This window comes from Cynocephalus volans, chromosome 2 (genome assembly GCF_027409185.1).
Source record: "Cynocephalus volans isolate mCynVol1 chromosome 2, mCynVol1.pri, whole genome shotgun sequence".
NCBI classification, from domain to species: Eukaryota; Metazoa; Chordata; class Mammalia; order Dermoptera; family Cynocephalidae; genus Cynocephalus; species Cynocephalus volans.
This window is the reverse complement of record NC_084461.1, coordinates 5,889,929-5,909,589: the sequence shown is the minus strand read 5'-3', so window position 1 is coordinate 5,909,589 and position 19,661 is coordinate 5,889,929. Positions and strand designations below refer to the sequence as shown.

Genomic DNA, 19,661 nt, shown 5'->3' with positions numbered 1-19,661 from the left:
ACAGAGACACCTCTAGTGGGACTGGCAGCAGTTAGTGCAAGATGGCCTCAACTGTGACAGTGGCTTTAAGTCATCACGAATTGCCCAGGCTGCTAACTTATTCATTGGGGGATGTCAAATTCCTACTGGGGAGGTCACAGGTGTGAAGCCCAACTTGAGCTCCTTTTTGGTTCAAGGTGGAGTCTGGTGTCCCCAGAAGGGCACGGCTGAGGGGGAGGCCGTCTTGGGGACATCTCCGGGGGCTGCTGGACCTGCACAGCAGTGCTGTCGTGGCCGTGAGAGGCTGAGCAAACCCGCTTCCGCAGCAGAGGTCCAGGTGCATAAAGAGGTGCAGGAAGGGGTGGTCGCCACGATCTTAACGATGGCTTAGGTCAGGGGGACGGGATTTCAGGGGTCTTTTCCCTTTCTTCATGATATTTTTTTCCGTATTAATTATGTATAATGACTACCTGTAATCGTATATTCAGAAAAACAATAGTGGTTTTCATCGTGGGGACTCGCCACTCTTTCCAAGCACGGCCCGCTGGGCTTCCCTCTCTCTACCTGAGTGATGTGACCTCTAACCTCAGGTAGCTGTCGGGTCTCGTTCCCCCGAATTTAGGGACGAGAGCACAACTCGGAGGCTGGGGGACTCGCCCAAGGCTCGGGGCCAGGGGCAGAGCAGGGTGTCACAGGGCCCCAGCACTGGCTCTCTTCGGACCTCAGGGCACGCAGGGAAGTCGGGAAGACGCAGACCTGGAGGCCCCGCTCACCCGCGCGGAACTAGGCCGCCCCGCCCCGCGCCGAGGCCCCGCCCCCACCAGCCAGGGCCCCGCCCCCGGCAGCCTGCCCTGCCCCTACGTCCCGGCCCCGCCCCCACCAGCCAGGGCCACGCCCCCGACGGCCTGCCCTGCCCCTACGTCCCGGCCCCACCCTCGACGTGCTGCCCTCCCCCGCCCCTAGAGGAAGCGGAAGTGGTGTCTGCCCGGGCGGAAGCAGGAAGTGGGAGCGCAGGGCTACACCTGTGGCGGGGCGGGCAGGCTCCGGGCCGGGGCGATGGCGGAGAAGTTTGACCACCTGGAGGAGCACCTAGAGAAGTTCGTGGAGAACATTCGGCAGCTCGGCATCATCGTCAGTGACTTCCAGCCCAGCAGCCAGGCCGGGCTCAACCAGAAGCTGTGAGTGGCGCCCGAGGCCGCCGGCGTCTGTCCGGGGCGGTCCGGGAGCGGGGGTCCGGGGATCCAGGGCCGGGCCGGGCCCCGCGCGCACTCTGGGCTGGTCCCGGAGTCCGCCTTTGAAGGGCCGCCCACCTGGCTTGTTCAGAGGGCGGGGCCCGCCGCTGCCGCCTTTGCCACCGCCTCGGGGGCGGGTGCGGAGACGTAATCACCACCACACGGTACGGTTTCCGTTTCTGGAGTGATGCTTTATAAGCTAAGCCTCTCCAGGCTCACGTGTGACTTCCTCCAGGATCTCCTGGAGCCTTGCTGGGGAGTTCAGTCGCTGACCCGGAGGGGAGGCAGGCTCCACAGTGAGTGCGCTAAAGCCGGCCGAGGGAATGCGAGGCTGCCAAGCCAACTGCTGCATGGCAGTGAGGTGGCAGCGAGAAAGGCCGCAGGATGCTTCCCTATTAATTTTTTGCAATAGCCTTGCGCTAGGCCCTGGGATGGAGAATAGGTAAACACACAAATAAAATACATGTCATTGCAACCTGGGGTTACATACCCGGTGCTATGGGAGTAGCCAGGACCCTGGGCCAAACGGTGTAGGAAGGGTCCAGAGGTGAGCTGAAGTTAAACCCGGCAGGGAAGGGTTTCTTTCCCTCAGGCTTTGAGTATAGTGTGTACTGCACTCACTGAAACCACACACAAAATCATGTGCACGACCAGGTAATTGTTTTTGAAAGAGAAGGTTCATTTGAGAATCATCAGATTCTCAAAAGGTTGGTTCTCGTCTCACGCTCTCCATATTGGCAATTTCTAGTTTAGTAGGAAAATAAATGTTTAAGGGTATTCTTTAAATCTAGAAGTGTCCTAGGATTCCTGTAGCTAACCACGAGATGCCAGCTGTGTGTGGTACCCCAGGTTGCTCTGTGGATGGTGCTTATGCTGTTGTGTGAATTAACTAGTTGCCTCTGGTTTTGCTTTTCCCCTAGGAATTTTATCGTTACTGGCTTACAGGATATAGATAAGTGCCGACAGCAGCTTCATGATATTACTGTACCTTTAGAAGTTTTTGAGTAAGTATCATTCTTGCTATTAATCTTGGGCATAAATCTCATTTAGTTGTGATATGCTGACTTCTTCAGCTGCTGATATTTGGATGCTGGCTCTGTGGTAGGCAGGGCCTAGGTACTGGGGATATGCTAGTGAGAAAAATGGAAATACCTGCCCTCATGGAACTTATGTTCTAATGGGATTTAAAATTACTTAAAAGAAAAGAACCTCCCCAACATTGTATTGTTGAAAAAAATGTTACATGTAAATAAAAGCTTATTAAATATGTGAAAAACATCATAGACTCTCAAAATCCTGCTTGGGCAAAAGAACAACCACATAACTTCCTTTTTTCCTTAAGAGTTAAAAAGTTTTATATGGGCTTTATTATAAATTAAAAAAAAAAAAAATTACAGCCAGAAACAACCTGAAAAGTTGTCTGGTCTGATGTTCCCAAACTGCTTGTGGAGTGCTATTTCTGGGAGATGATGATAGTTGCTCTGTTGGGGCGATAAAAAAAGGTTCTTAGTCCAAGCACATTTAGGAAGGCTTTTCACTGTTTTCTATGGGAACATCATATGCACCTATCATAGGAATGGCTCAGAGAATGCCTACAGGAAATAAACTTTTTAGGCTTTTTAATCTAGGATTTATCACACTGATTTGGTTGCATTTCTCATTTCACATGTGAAAGAACTGGTAAGTAACTGCAGTAGGTTGTTTAGTAAGTGTCAGAGTTAAAACTAAACTCCTTCGCTTCATCCTTCCTTGACCAGTGAGATGCAGCCTCTATCTCCCCGGGCAGGCTTGGAATAGCAGGAACATTCTAGTACTTTTGCAGCAAAACTTCAAAGGTGTAGATCACTAGATTTCCTTGAACAATAAAGGGAAAAAATTAAGGTTGTTTTCCATCCCCAGAAGTCAGAGATACAGTCTTAGTTATAGCTCAGCAGCTGTCCACAAAGGCAGTACACGGAGGCTGCGGTTCTCGTGGTCTCTGGCCTTCTCATTGCCTGCTGACCACGTTTCCACGTGTTCCCTACCTGTTCTTAGTTGGCCCCACTGAGGCCTCTGACGGTGTGTTGGCTTCCTGCTTCTCGGGTCCCGGATGTGAGGTGTCCTCTGTGCTTTTCTGGTTATGAATATACCGGATGGGCATACTGACAAATGCCAAGCAACTGCTCGAGTCCTCTGAAGTAGGCAGATGAAAGGAAGACTGTTGGAAAAAGATGGCTGGAGGGCAGCGGGAAGCATCGTAGCCCTGGTAGTGTGCAGAGGGGACAGACGCGATTCATCTGGGGCATCAGGAAGAGGATGGGCTGTGAATTCTAATGAGTAGCAGATGCGGGAAGCTTGTTTGCAAACTGTCAGTGGAAGCGTGCACAACGTAGGAGGGATTTCCAGGTCCCCAGAGGCCTTTTTAGCACACATTTCCATACACACTGTAGCAAAGATACAAATATAAACCTTGCCCTTCTGTCCGGTACTTTGGGTTTGTGTGTTAGCAGAAGTGGGTTTCAGCAGTTGGGTCTTAGAAGAGCCCAATCTGAGTGAGATGCTGTTGAAGAAATGGTGGTTTATTTAGGACACATTAAATAATTAACCCCCTTCTGTGAGCCTGTCAGTTTTTTTTTTTTTTTTTTGAGAGATGGATGCATTTAGTTTATAATTAACCATAATTTTGCATTTTGCTTCTTTCATTACATCATATTAAAAACAGCGAAATAAAATGGAATTTCTAGAACTTGTGGTGTATTTATTTTTTGCTATCTGTCAAGGCCAGTTTTCATATCTTTAACAGTATCTTTAATCTGAAGTGATTATGTATTTTTGCGCCTCATAAAAATAAATTAGGTTTAGCTGATGATATTTTAAAATTCTTTTTTATAATGAATAATTCAACATAGTTGAATGATACGGGTTTCTTCAGGGTGCAGAAATAGGCAGGTGGTCTACTGTTGGTAAATCCTGGATATTGATCTAGGGAGTATGTTTAATGAAATATTCAGGATAATAAAGGTGTTTTCGAGAGAAGTGTTAAAAATTTGAAGGAACAATTTTATACTGTTTAGACATAATGGGGGAGAATCTCTCTATGTTATGTTGAAGTTACTAAGGTGTACTTAGTAAAGTGTTATATCAGGCACAACCATTTTTTTTTTTTTTAATTTTTTTTTTAAGCAGTGGGACAGTTTGTAAAGTAATTTCGGGGCATTCAGGGGCTGGGGCTCTTTGGCTTGTAGCTCTCCCCTCCTTGCCCCTGTAGTAGCCCCTGAAGCTGCTCCACAGAGGGTTTCCCAGGCAATGGCTTGGACCTGCAGTGGAGGCTGCATCTCAGCTGGGCCCTCCTGTGCCTCCCAGGCCTGAACTTCTGGACCGCATTTAGTTTTTTTCTCTTTTGTCAAGCGCTACCTTACCTTATAGGTTGTGAGGATCGAAAGGTAATAGTATGAAAACATTTTGAAAAATACAAGTGCTAAACAAGCGTAAAGTGGTATGGCTTATGAAGCTTCTTTGGGTTTATAAGTGATCACTACTTCATAAGCTGTTCATATTGTCAGAAGTAACATGAGATTAAATTATCTATACCTGTATAAATGAGAAAAATCTTTATCCACTGGTTCCTGGACTCTTGGACTCAGTTAAACAGGACTATGTGAAGTTATGTATAGCTGCTGCTGCTTTTTTTTTTTTGCCATAGTTCCCAGAATATTGTGAGAATAGGTATCACCCATGAGAATGTTACTTGAAGTGTTTTATGTTTCCAGATATATAGATCAAGGTCGAAACCCCCAACTCTACACCAAAGAGTGCCTGGAGAGGGCTCTGGCTAAGAATGAACAAGTTAAAGGCAAGATTGACACAATGAAGGTAAGACTCATAAACAGAGAACGGTGTCAGGACATACACTGGAAAGAGGTATTCAGCAAGATTTGGTTAATAAACTTTGTTCTTTTCCATAATTCGAAGAACATTGACTGTTTTATAACATTGCACAATTGAGATTTCCAAATTGTGTGGTAGGTAGTAAATAGTTAAATATCAGTGAGCCATGTGGTAGCATAAAAAACAAATTGGTAGTTTTACTTTTAAGAAAATCCAGGTTAATTTGCATGATTGGTTGTTGTCACAGGCTGATTGTGAGTAATATCTTTAATATTTCAAGTTCACACTTTGATCGTATTTGTGCTTTCTGCTATATTTCTGCATTGATTCTAGTGTTGAAAGCTGTCCCTGTCAGCCTGGTTCTTTGCTTTAGAGGATTCTTTAATATTTGTTTTCTTCAATGATTGCCTCTGGCTTTGGATTTCAGTACTCTGTTTTACCGTGTCCACTATTGTGAAACTCTCCACAGAGAACTTACTCTGTTTTTTCTTTACCTTGGTGAGATTTAGGAAGCTCTCTGCATCTTGAACATGAATTTTGCAGTTTTTCTTACTTAAGTTGATGCAACTATGGCTCACATTGGCATTTCTCTTTATGGATTTTAATGGCCTCTCATGTCTGTCGGCATCACGTGACTTCAAGCCATGGCCTGTAGCAGGGAGCACGCCTGCCTCCTGCCCTCTTTTACCCCTCACCCCTTCACACAGTCCTTGCTGGCGTTTCTGGAATACACCAGACCCCTTTCCGTTGTGTTCCTTTCTCCTGTAAGCTCTGCCTGGAACTCTTCCGTGTTCTCTTTGCACAACTGACTCTGTCCTTCCAGTCTCATTGTATTTCCCTGCCTCAGAGAGGCCTTTCAGATCAGCCTTTTCTAAAATTTCTTTCCTTGAGAACACTGGTCAGGATTCTCCTTTTTATTTCTTTTTCTCTATTTGTTCTGTCTTCTCTGCCAGCTGCTTAGGCTCCAGGATCACAGGGGATATGAGTGTTCTGTTCCTGCTGGTGCCAGACTGGGACATGTGTGCTCAGTTGTGTTTGATGCATCCAGGCAGGGACGTTCACAGACTGGCCCATTGGTACTCAGAAGGTGCTCTGGCCATGTGGAGTGGGGAGGGAGGAGGTTCCAAGCGTCTACCTCGTCATGTGCCACCGCATGCCGGGTGCTCCTGTGCTGATAGTGAACAGCACACCCTGGGGTGGTGTAGTTATCTGTGTGGAGCCCACAGCTTCATCTCTGTGTTGTCAGTTTGGGATTGAGGAGGTGTTGAACTTAGCCTTACCTTCAGGACGTAATGCAGCTTTTCATCATTAGCACATGGCGATGGTTTTGGTGGTTTTGTTCCACTGGGTGAGCATGAGTGAGTTCTGTTGTCCAGCAGAGGGATGCGGCCTCCAGTTCCACCAGGCTTCTGTCAAACTCAGGTGCTTCTGGGCTGTGCAGAAACATGCTGCTGGCATTGACAGTTCGTCTTCCTTTTGCGTCTGTTGCCACTTGGCGTTGTTTCCTCTCGTCTCAGATCTGTGAAAGTCTTAACTCACAATTTTGTGGCTTTCGTTTGCCATGTATTTAAATTTCCAAAAGTTATATTTTAGATTGTTACTGTGTTGAAGTGAAGAGCTCTTTTGAAAATTTGTTTTTAAATGATATAAGTATGGTTTCACGTTTATATACATAGTGCTTCTTTTTAGTACAGCTTATAAGAAAAAGAAGGTTTTGAGATGCTGGCAGATATTTAACTGCTTTTAAGGTTGGGTTAAAACAAATATTAGTCTGGGGATCAAGAAGCCATGGCATTTGAAATTGATAATGTGTTTCCCGGTGCTCTGAGAGCTTCTCATCCAGTTGTTTGTACACAGTGAATTTGATATGGTTCGGGTTAATAATTAAATATTATTTGAAGGTTCCTGTTATATGTGCTGACTGCAAAAGTCCTGGACTGACTCCCTCTATGAAGTACTTTTTCTTTTAATTTGAAGCAAGAGGGAGGAGGTCGTATTCGAACGTGTTTTCCTCTTTCAGGTGGTTGATAATGTACCTTTCACAGGGTTGCAAACACTTGCTTGTGACTGGATTGCCAAGTGTGGCATTCAGGAGGATGAGCAGGCAGCACAGGAATGTTGAACTTGAGTGAAGGGAGGCCTGGTGTAAGGTGTCCGCTCTTCTGGAGTGGGCTGGTTGAGCTTAGTCTTTAACTTGGATGATGGGTCACAAATGAAGGCGTTTTGACAGTGTATATTTTTCTTTGCAGAAATTTAAAAGCCTGTTGATTCAAGAACTTTCTAAGGTATTTCCAGAAGACATGGCTAAGTATCGGAGCATCCGTGGGGAGGATCACCCGCCTTCCTAACTGGCTTGTCCCCTCTGTGTGAAGATTCCTCTAAGTCCTTTGTGAAGTGCAGTGACTGTGACGCAGCGTGAGGCTGCCAGCACTGATGCCACCTTCCTGCTGATGTGGGACCGGACCCTGGACCTGCTCCCCAACCCCTCTATCCTGTTTGACCTCATGGGACGACAGGGCTGAGGAGGAGGGGAGCTGTGCCCAGCTGTCCCTGCAGCTCGCGTGTAGTCGTCCAGCTTTCAGACTGGCGATCCCACGTCATTTGGGCTCCTCCTTTCATTCTTGCTGTGTGAAAACGGGGCCCAGGAAGGCAGTCTTGGAAATATTAAATATGATTGTAAATTAAGAGTTCTTAAAAACTTCTACCTAGTATTTTTCTTTTTATGTGCTCTTTCTGTTCCATTTTATCATAGTGTCAGAAAGCTAAAAAAAAAAATAGGAAAAATTAAAAATAGAAGGAAGAAAAATTGGTTTAATGTGGAAGGTACTTAAGTTGATTTTGTACTATACATTTTCAAGTATGATACATAACGAATATGTTAAATGTATGTTCTCATGGATTTTAGATAGAAATATGCATATAATAAAGTCGTTAAATATTTATATGGTTTATGTCATGTAATAGTTTAATATTTTTCCAGTATAGTACAGTATATCTTGTCAGTTATTACTTCCTCTAAGTGTTAGTAATATTCATAAGAAAATTTTTCTCCTGGCATTCAGGCTGGAAAAGCTAAAGCAAATGCAGAATTCTGATTTTTCCTGCAGTCTCTTTCATGGAGGCCATAACAAATACTGAAGAACATGGATTTACTGACACTATTGAAACACACCCTGCAGGGCAGTGTATTTCGACCTTTAGTGTGCTTACCGAAGGTGTGGGGATTTTGTAAAACTGCAGATTTTGGTTCAGTAGGTTGGGCGGGTTTTGAGAGCTACGTTTCTCGTAAGCTCCAGGTGATGCTGGTGCTGTGGCCTGTGGCCGTGCATGGAGCCATGGCTCTGCTGCAGCGTGTCTCAAAGTTGACCTGTACACCCCTGCATCAGAATGGCCTGGGCTGTCTTGTTAGAAAAACAGGGCCCCAATTCAGACCTGTTGAGTCACAGGCTTTGGGTGGGGCCTGGGAAACTGCATTAATTTGCCTCCCCTGAGTGATTCTGGGTCTGTCTAGATCTGTGCAAGGGCTGCTGTAACAAAACACCACAGACTGGGTAGTTTAAACCACAGAAATTTACCGCCTCACAGTTCAGGAGGCTAGAAGTCCAAGATCAAGGTGCTAGCAGGTCTGGTTTCTCCTGAGGGCTCTTCCCTTGGTTTGCAGATGGCACCTTCTTGCTGTGTCCTCACTTGGTCTTTCCTCTTGTGTGTGAACATCCCTGATTCTAGGATTAGGGCTTTAACACGGCAATTGGGGGCAGGGCACAGTTAAGTCCAGAACATTCCCCATGAGGGTCTGATTTACTAAGGGTCAGAGCCAGGGCCGTAGGGATGTTGGTACCACTTTGTTAGCAATTTTGTTCTTTCTAGAACTATACCAGAAGAGGACTCCTGCCCAGGGTCACAGTTTTTGCTAGATTAGGGGACACCCCATCCTGTAGGTCCTGGTGCCAGCAGTCTGTGCTCTGCACTGGGTTCCCCACATCAGACGCCAACTGTCAGCTGCTGTGCTGGTGCCCTGTGGGGAGCATGGTCCGCTGAGCTGTCCCCACACTTCACATGAATTAACTCAGCTGACCCGCCCCAGTCCCTTGAGCTGTAGAAACTTTTACCATCTTCATGCTACAGCTTCAGAGACTGGGCACAGGGTGCTTAAATAACTTGCTGAAAGTCAGATTCCTAATTTGTAGTAAAGATAGAAGTTTTCATCTCCCAGGCATTGGTGCCTGGTGGGTCCAGAGATGTCCATCATTCACCTCTTTTGCGTTCTGAAGCATGATGACGTGCTGACTGTGGGGAGCTGTTCTGCATGTCCTAGGACTGTGATCATCCAGGTGGCTTTGGACCATTTTAATACCGATGCCTGAGCCTTGGCAGGAGGGGGTGGCCATCAATTCACAGAGGTGCATATAGCTGGCCAGTGATAACAAAGCCCCCCATCATGGTCGGTCTGCCCCAGCAAGGGCAGGAGTAGCTGTAACAGACATCATTTTGGAATGTTTGTCCATCTCCTTCTCAGTGAAAATTTGGATGTATGGATGCACTGCCTTGGAACTCCTAACTTTCAGAACTGTATTTGATGCCACCACTCAGTGGATCTCCAGACAGTGAATAGGTATTGAAGCCTCGTGATGTTGTGACAGGTCACATGCTCCACAGGTTGGTCTCCATTGAACACTGTGCCTGGCATTGCTATTCATTCCAACTGCCACTCAAATTCAAGTCTTCTTGAGTTACTGAGGAATCTGCACAGCTCCCAATTGACATCGTGTTACTGATTATGTGAAAGCATCAGAGGGTCCCCAGTCAGCCTTCCTGCACTTTCACAAGCAGCATGAAGTTGGTCATAAATGTCCACTGACTCTTGGACTTCCCCTGGAGGTCAACCTGGACTCTCCCTTCCCTTGTTCCTTTGTCCCCTCCTCTCAAGGGCTTCATTTCAGTTAAAGGAATAATTATTGGAGTTATCCTGGTGCAGTATGAGCCATTTTAATTGGCTTCTCTTTACCTCACCCTATCCAGTGCCACACGGTAATTCCCAGTTCCTCCTTTGCTTCTGAACTCTTCTTCCCCTCCCTCTTCCTCAAAACACAGAACAGACAAATCAGTCCTAAAGCCCGATGATTTCTGATGCACGGGCACACCACTGTAGTGCCAGGTGGCGGGAACTGATTCAAACACAGACCTGGGCTTTACGTCATTATTATAGATAATCTGCATTGCTTCTGCAGGTAAGAAAATGGAAAAGCAAAAATTAAACCCCACCTTTATGCAGAAATAGAACAGCCTTCATCTCTTTGGGTATACAATCAGATCTGTTCATTACAGAAAAATATAGCTAAGAAAATATTCATATTACTGCCCAAATTATTAATACTGTGTTTTTATCCATCTAGATGTTTTCCTCTGCAAACATGTACACACACAAATGCAATGAGTAAGTAGATACAGAATTAATTACTACTACACACATGAGTTGGTAACCTGCTTTTTTTAAACTATGTAAATCTGGGCAAGTCAATAGACTTCGTCCTGTGAAATCAATTTTAATGGTTAGTGTTGTACCATTAACATGTTAACAGCAGACACTTGTATGTTATTTATGTGCTGGGCACAGGTTAAGCACTTTCCATGTGTTGACTCAGTTCCCACAGTAAACCGGTGAGGTAGTCTGCAGATGAGGAGCCAGAGGCTGAGAGAGCTACCGAGTGGCGCAGCTGGGCTTGGATCCACAGTCACAGATCCTCAATTATTCCGCTCGACCCTCCTGCCTCTCCCGCTTAGCTCATCCATCCTCATGGGGTATCTACGTGATTGACAGTTTCTTGTTAATACAAAGTAAACATCTTTGTTCACACATTTTCTTCCATTTGTTCAATTATTACGTGGGATGAATTCTTGGAAGTGGAATTATAGGATTTATATTTGTTTAGGATTGTGATACTCAGTTTCTATTATCCTCAAGCCCTGGAAATAACCAAATGTTCATCCATGTGGACAGTTGGTAATGTCCCTGAGCAGTTTATGATTTTCTATGTTCTTTTTTATTTTCATTTTTAAATCCTAGCAAATAATATATATGACTGCCTTGTCAAAGCATTACTGTAGCCAATGATGATACAGGTGCTAGTGTTCATAAGGTCTCATGCTGCTCCTGCAGCCAGGTAAGCCTGCTTTGTTTCCTGCCACTCACCTGTACAGATATGACCCATCTGTCCAAGTGAGGTGCCATTGCTCCAAGAGGGACCAACAGAATGTACTGCCCTCTATTTTCTAAAGACTGAGGCGATGTTAGGTGGCAGATGTGCCACTTTTTAAACTTTTTAAATGTGCCACAAGCCTGAGAAGTTACAGAGGAGAAGACTAATACACTTTGCTATATAAATGCTAAAGAAAACTAATGTAGGTTTAAAAACATACCATAGGCTCAAAAGTCAAATAGAAAGAGGCATGTTGCAAAAGGCTAAATATGGACTACACAAGGAGCTCTTTCACAAATAAGAAAAACAAGATAATCTAGTGGAATAGGCAGATGTTCATTGTTACACTGTTCATAATAGGAGGGGAAAAAAAAGCAGTGACTTGAATGTCCATCAACAGTGACTTAGATAAATTATGGTTTATCTATCTGATGGAGTACTATGCAGTCATTAAAAAGAATGAAGCACTATTTTTCTTTTTGTCCTAGAACATCATTTTCTGCTTTTTGAAAGGAAAAAAAATTAAATTATACAAAAGGAAAAAATGACACCAGGTTTTCTGGTTTGGTGATAAGGAAAAAATATTGTGAGTGACAGTGGAAGTCACAACCCCAAGAAGCAGGAGTCCTTGCAGTCGGCCTTGATGTACCCATACTTTAGTAAAAACCTCTGGTTGAGTTTGAATATGTTGTTTTCCCAAAAGCTCATGAGGAAATGTAATCCCCAGTGTGGCATTTTGGGAGCTGTTTGGGTCATGGGGGTGGATCCCTTATGAATAGATTGACACCACCCCTGGGGTTGGGAGGTAGGTAGAGAGTGAGTTCTCATCCTCAGTTCCCACGAGAGCTGGTTGTTTAAAAGCGTGAAGGCCCCTCCCCTCCTCTCCCTCTGCTTCCTCTTGCCACATGATCTTGCACTGCTGCTGCCTGCAGCTTTCTGCCCTGAGTAGAAGCAGCCTGAGGCCTGCTCTAGATGCAGCTGTGCCAGAATCATGAGCCAAATAAACCTCTGTTGTTTATAAATTACCCAGTCTCAGATATTCTGTTATAGTAACACAAAAATGGACTAATAAAATTGGTACCAGAGAAGTGGGGTGTTGCTTATAACAAATGCTTGAAAATGTGGAATTGGTTTTGGAACTGGGTATTATGCAAAGGTTGGAGGAGTTTGGAGAACTCAGAGGAAGACAAAAAGACGAGGGAAAGTTTGGAACCTCTTAGAGACTAGCTAAAATGGTGGCGAGTAGAATGTTGATAGAAATGTGGACTATAAAGACCATTCTAAGGAAGTTTCAGATAGAAATGAGCAGGAGCTTATTGGAAACTGGGGCAAAGACCACTCTTGCTGTGGACCTGCAAGGAACTTCACTGCATTCTGTTCATTCCCAAAAGTTTTATGGAATGTGGAGCTTCAAGGTGCTGACCCAGGGTATTTGGCAGAAGAAATTTCTAAGCAGCAAAGCATTCAGGCAGCTGCATGGCTACTTGCAACAGCCTGTGCTGAGTTATGCAGAAAAGGCATAACATAAAGCCAGAACCTATAATACAAAAGAAAGCGGAGGGCAAAATGTTGAAAAACTTTCAGCCTGGCCATGAAAGATAGGGTGCAGCCCAGCGACTGTTTGCTAAGGAGATTAGTACAGAAGAAAGGGACTATTGAGAGAAGAGAAAAAAGGCCCTGAAGGCATTGCAGAAGCCTTTGGGGCACCCCTCTCATTACAGGCCCAGAGGCCTAGGGAGACAGCGTGGTCTCAGAGAACAGGCTTGAGGCAACCTCCATGGCTCACTGCTCAGGGCCACCTTGGGATGTTATTCCCCATGACAGCACCCTGGCTGATTTGGCTGCTACAGTCATGACTAAATTGTCCTCAGATGTGTCTGGACCCAAAGCTTTAGAAAAGACAAGCCAGAAGCCTTGACAGCATCCATGTGGTGTTAAGTTTGCAGGCTCACAGAATGCCAGACCTGTGGAGGCTTGGGAACCTCCCCTCCAATTTCAATGGGTATATGGAAAGGGCTGGGGGCCCAGGAAGAGAACTGTCACAGGGGCAGAGTCACTGCATAGAATCTTCACTAGAGTGATGCTCAGCCGAAATGTGAAGTTGGAGTTGCAGCAGAAAACCCCATCAACACCATACCTAGTGGAACTCTGGCAGTGGGACCACCATGGAGACCCAAGAATTGTGAAACTGCCAGTGTGCAACAGCAGCCTGGGAGAGCTGAAGCATGGCCTGAGACCAGGAATGCCATAGAAATGGAGTTGCCCAAGGACTTGGGGACCCAACCAGTGTGTGAAGGATGCTTAACATGGAGTAAAGGTACCTGATTCGCCAGCTTTGAGTTTTGATGCCTGCTCTGCTTGGTTTTAGACTTGTTTAAGTCCTATTACATCTTTTTTGGGGGGCCTATTTCCCTCTTTTGGAATGGGAATATGTACCCTATGCTTTTCCCACCATTGTATCTTAGAAGTAAATAACTTAATGTATTTGTATGTGAAAAGGACATGAGTTTGGGGGGCCAGGAGTGGAATGCTGTTGGTTGACTGTCCCCCCAAACTCACTGAAGCTTAATCGTCACTGTAACTGTCAAGGGTGGGGAATCCTATTACGGTAATTGAAAGGTGGAGCCTTGAAGAGGTGATTAGATTATGAGGACTGCACCCTAGTAAATGGATTAAGTTGATGGTTTAATGGTGGTCATGAGTGTGATTCTGAGGGCTTTAAAAAGATAGCGTGTGAGGAGCTCTCTCTGCTCAGCCATCTGTCATGTGAGACTTCTGCATCACAGTCACCACCAACAAGGCCCTCACCAGATGTGTTCTCTAGACTTTGGACCTCCCAGCCTCCAAAACTGTAAGCAACAAATTTTTTCTTACAGATTACCCAGTTCCAGGTATTTTGTTATAAGCAACAGAAAAGGACAAATACAGCTTCTTTGTCTGAACTTTTTCTTGGCTGCTTAGGTCCAAACAGCATTGTTATGGGAATTTGCTGAGGCGGGACAGGCTGAGATGTGTGGGGATAACTGGGCAGTGCGTGAAAGAGGGTGTGCGCACGGCAGCTGGCTGTCGGCAGCCTCCACCCTAGGAGCTCTGGGCGGGAGGCATACCAGGGGCATGAGATGCTCACATCGATGCCCTGCGAGCGGAATGACCATGTGTGATGACTTGAACTTCCCCATTGGATATTGAGACCATCCAGAGGATGTCAGGGCTTTTCTCCCAATAGGTAAGAGCAGGTACTCTGCAGAAGACATGATGCACAAACTCTGGCTTATCATTTATATGAATACAGTTTAAAAAACACACAAGGGGGTTATCTCTTTTCGGTAAGTATCCAGCACACACAAAGAGACGGGATGCACACGTCCATTTGGTTTTAAACATATTGGCAATATAGGAGGAGGCTAGATTTGAATTGAGGGCCATCTTTGGCTGCAGTGGTCTATTTTACATGACTTTCTGGTTTTCTACACAACTGTATTTGCACAGCTGCAGATGGTATCATTCTTTACAGGCTGTTGGAGGGGCAGACCCTCAGAAAGACGGACACTCCAGGTCACAAGAAGACGAAATGGCATAACAATTCCATCACAAAGTCGATTTCTAATCTAGGTGTTTTGTAGACAGGCCATGATTATTTTGGATGAAAATGATAGAAACTTTTCAATACCCTCAGGGCAGAAACCTGGCCTTTCAGGGGCTGCTGATTGCCCAGGGGGTGTGGCTGGTCAGGGAGGCCTGGCTGCGGCAGCTTCCTGTGAGTCAGCCCTGTACTCCGTCCATGCTGCACCCTGAAGGTTTGCTCACACTGTGTGTACTCAAGAGCTGAAATCGAGACTTAGAAACAATGATTTCTCCAAAACAGTCATGAAGTCTGTTTGGTTTGGGGTCCTGAGTTGGCTCTTGGGGGCGTCCCACTACCTGGGTGGGCAGAGCTCAGGACCCAGCTCCTCTGTCCCTTTTGGGAGCCCTGTTGAAGCCCAGGTTTCCTGGGGCCGTGTCCCTGTGCATCGGTTTCTCTGATGATCCTGCTACTGATGTTTGTCCTCATCACAGTGCGTGGCTTTTGAGGCAAATGTGTCAGGCTCCGTAGCACCACCACAGAAGGCGGTGCTGGCCACTTTTCTCCACAGGATCCTGGGCTGAAGGTCACTGACTGTAGAGAGACTTTGATGCTGTTTCACAAACTCTGTGCGACAGCAGTAAGAGCTAACACGTATTGATCACCGACTCTGTGCCGGGCCCTGTGCACAGGGTTGATGGCTGTTACCTCATTTAATCCTCAGGCCAACTTCATGAGGTTCCTCTTATCTCCCCTCACAGAAGGGAACTGAAGCCCGGGACAGGAAAGGGATGTCTCCAGGGTCACGCACCCAGTAGACAAACCACAGGCTAGGTTTTGCTCAGGGGCTTGCCACTTGGACTGCCTTAGGTGAGAGGAACCCTCGCTCCATCTGGCACAAAGTGTGCTGGAGTGGGAGCGGAGGGAGGGATGGAGAGATGGGACATGTGATGCGTGAGGCTGGGAACGTTGTCTGGCTCATGCCGAGGGCTCATAGGTGGGCAGCCGTGTGTGTGCTGGCACGTACAAGCTGCTAATGCCTTCCCTTGCAGCGGCTCTAAGTGCCTGACACCTGAGATCACCTGGGCTGGCAGGGGCTGCTCCCATTGCTAATGTGGAGGGGACACTAGGGTGGGGAGTGGAATGCATCAGGGCAGTTGTTCAGGAGGACATGAACAGGAGTGCAGGTGCCAACGGTGATCAGTAACCTGCATGGAAGACGGCATTGATCTTAGCTGCAAAAGAGCCACGTGGGTAGCTCTCAGGGAATCCTATTTTGTTCCCCTGCACCAGGTCCCAGATTCCCAGTTCTGTTTAGAAGGTGGTCTGTAGGTAATAGAGCTAGACAAAATAATATTAATGATTCATTTTAATATAACTATATACACATGTGTATATGTGTACGTCTTTGTATCTATGAGTTCTCTTTATAGATATATTTATACACATACAGTCATTCAGTCTGTTAGGGGAGTAAGGATAATGAAGCGTGGTTGAGAAAGTAGGTTTGTGGATGGGGCCTGTATTGGGTTGAATAGTGTCCCTCCAAAATTCATGTCTACCTGAAACCTCAGAATGTAACTGAATTTGGAAATAATGATGTTGCAATGTAACGAGTTAAGTTAAAATGAAGATATACTGGATTAGGGTAAGCCCTAAATCCAATGACTTGTGTCCTCGGAAGAAGAGGATATGGACATAGATAGACACAGAGCAGAGAATGCTATGTGAGTATGGTGGCAGAGACTGGAGCAATGCGCCAATAAGCCACGGCACACCAAGCAACTCCAGGACCCACCAGGAGCTCGAAGAATCAAGCAGGATCCTGTCCTAGAGTCGTCAGAGAGAGTGTGGCCCTGCTAACACCTTGATTTTGGACTTCTGGCCTCCAGGACCATGAGAGAATAAGTTTCTGTTGTTTAAGCCTCCCAGCCTGTGATAATTTGCTATGGCAGTCCCAGGAAGCCACTGTAAGAGCCTGATGATGAAGAGGCAGGAGATGGCACAGAATGAACGGGCTATGGGTGCTGCAGCCTAAACAGTCTGGGAACCATCATTCTATGCAGATGCCGACAGCACTCAGGTTAGACCTGACCTCGCCCCTCAACCCGGTTTGGTGTGCTGGGAGACAGCCCCCATTTGACCCTGGGCAAGAAGTGCCTCACTCAACCCACTGCTGGGGGTGTGTCTCCTGGTGAGTCCTGTGCCTCCTGAGGAATCACCACTTGTCCCCTTACCCTTCCAGTTCTCATTAGGGGGCTGAGCACTGAGCCTTACCCAGGTCAGCTGACTTCCTGAGGCCTGACTAGGCTGCAGCTCAGAGCGAGATCCTGGGGATGTGGGCCCCACGCCACCTGCTGAGAGCAGCCTGGGGACAGGGCAGGGCCTGGGGAGCAGCTGAAGTTTAGGGTCTAGCATGGCCTGTCCCCAGCAGTATGGCCTGGAGGCTGCTCTCAGCTGTGTGCTCTAGAGCAGGGGGGACAACACACAGGGCACACAGGGTTGATGGGAGGAAGCAAGGAGCTTACACAGGTTTAAGGACACGGTAGGTCATCAATCAGTCAATAGTAATCAATCAATCAAGAGTCACTTTGATTATTTCTTTCTTCATTTACTGAGTCTGACTGCTGGTCTTGGTTCCCAGAGCAACAGTCTGATGTTTCTTGCACATCACAGCTCCTAACACGCCTGCCAGGTGTACACTCAGCGCTGGCTCCGTGGGGTGAGGATGGGGCTGGTGATACAGCAGAGCATGACATGCTTGGATAAGCTAATGCTCAGGTTGTGTGGTTATCTTTTTAAAGCCTTTCCTGACAAAATACAAATTCCAAGATAGAAAGACAGATTGGCCAGTCCTGTGATGTGGGTACAAACCCATCGGGGTCACTAGAGCCTGTAGCTGCTGTTTTTATAGCAGAGCCACCATGGTAATGAGAATGGGACGGGAGGCCGGCCTCACTGTCGCTGAGCATGCAGAGGAAATTCTGAACAGAGGCTGAGAAAACAAGGGACGCACTGGTGGAATATTCATTTCTGGCTTTATTTATAGCACAGTCTGGTTCAGAATCAGAAATCAGCAAAGCGGCCGATTAGGCGGGCCTGCCGCTGGTGTCCTGCCACTGCCGTCCTGCCACTGCCGAGCTTCTCCAGGGCTCTGGCTGTTGGGGTCCCTTTGTTTTCCTCCAGGTCCCTGCCCCTTGTCCTCCTCTACACTGGATGCGTTTACTGTCTGCTCCTGTAATGGGCTCCTTGGGGTTTTGTGATGGACTTACGTTCTGTACAGCCTTTTACTACCCAATAACTGAGGGTGTTGTGTGTGGATGAGCACAATTGCTGGAATCCCTCTTTCATGAGGGCTTTTCCACCTTTTCATTTTTCTTGGGAAATAGTCGTCCCAATTGGGCTTCTGCCAGGACTTTTCACAATGGAGTCAGAAGCCTTTATTTTTTTTTCGTTATCTTTGAAGTTCTGAAGGTTTTTAGGGGCGAGCAGTCTTATATAGGATAACAACATCAATGATACTTTAAAATGTGAAAACAATTTTACATAATTTATCTCACTTGATAATTTAAATATGCATTGAAAATAATTATGTATGTATATACATGTGTGTTATGTGTATATATGTGTGTTGTATGATATTATTACAATCATAATTGTCCTTTACTGTAGGTTGGCTGCAAATTAGGGAAGGCTTGGCTAACAGTGGGTTAAAAAGATAGGGGCTAACTTTTCTCTTAGAACAACAGTTCAAAGCCATCTGCCCAGAACAGTTGTAGCTCCTCACAGGCATCCACAAGGACCTAAGCTCATCCACCTCTTTGCTCTGCCATTCTTAGCAATTGGGTCTGTCTTCATATCACAAGATGGCTGCTGCACCTCCGGGCCTCATGTCTGCATCCCAGGTAGGAAGAACATAGAAGAAAGCAAAGGATGACGGGGAAAAGATTTCTCCTGTGGAGGTTTTGCCATTTTTTTCTAGAAGGACCATCTGTTTCAAGGTCTTCTGCCTGCATCTTGGCCAGAACAGTGTCTCATGGCCACCTCTAATTATGAGAGAGTCAAGTGACTTCTGTTTAGCTCTTACAGCCTTCAGGACAAAGGAAGGCAGGATCAGAGTGGACTGGAAGTGGGAGCTGTCAGGAGACTCCAGGGCCTGCTCGGGCACATTCAGAATGCAGGACGACCTGGAGTTCCCTTCACCACGTGTGGACATGGGTCCTTTCCTGCAGAAACTTACTTTGTAGGAGTTACTTAAGGGTAAAACTTAAGTATCAGAGAAGTACATTTAAACCCCAGATGTAGCATTGCGAGTTTTCAGGTTTGGTTATTTGATGCAGGGTCTCTTACACTAGGAGCCCAAGTTACAAGATACAAGGACGTGCCACATGTCACCACACAGACAGAGCTGTGGCATATGTAGAATCTTCAGGGCCTTCCGCAGGCTCACTGAAGCCCTGTGGGTGACAGCAGCGGAGCTCAGCTCCCAGGCTCTGGCCTGCTCATTGCTCCTGGGTCCTGGAGCTGCGGGTGAGGGGCTTTGTCACGGCCCCACCCCCAATCCACGCTGCTGTCCCTCACCGCTGGCTTCACCTTTGCCCCTGCCTGTCCTAGTCGCAAGTCAGGGGCACAGGTGCTGACACATCCAGGATACACACCAGGCTGCGAAAGCAGGAGTTCGGCCGCACAGTCGTTCTCAGGTGCTTCCTACACCCTGCGAGGTCGCGCAGGGCTGGTTAGAGACTGCACCAGCTCTGGCTCCTGGGAGCGCCACACCCGGTCCTTTCCTACTTCTCTCCTCCATCATCTGCTGCCCTCTGTTCC

At 46.7% G+C, this 19,661-nt stretch overlaps 1 protein-coding gene across 1 annotated transcript; it reads left to right on the top strand.

Annotated features, from left to right (window-relative positions):
• The first annotated feature begins 978 nt into the window (after positions 1-978).
• MED10 (mediator complex subunit 10) lies at positions 979-7,979 on the top strand. The gene is made up of 4 exons (XM_063087397.1): positions 979-1,157; positions 2,132-2,215; positions 4,961-5,063; positions 7,328-7,979. The coding sequence occupies exons 1-4, from the start codon at positions 1,036-1,038 to the stop codon at positions 7,424-7,426; spliced, it is 408 nt and encodes a 135-aa protein (XP_062943467.1). The 5' UTR covers positions 979-1,035; the 3' UTR covers positions 7,427-7,979.
• Positions 7,980-19,661: the final 11,682 nt, after the last annotated feature.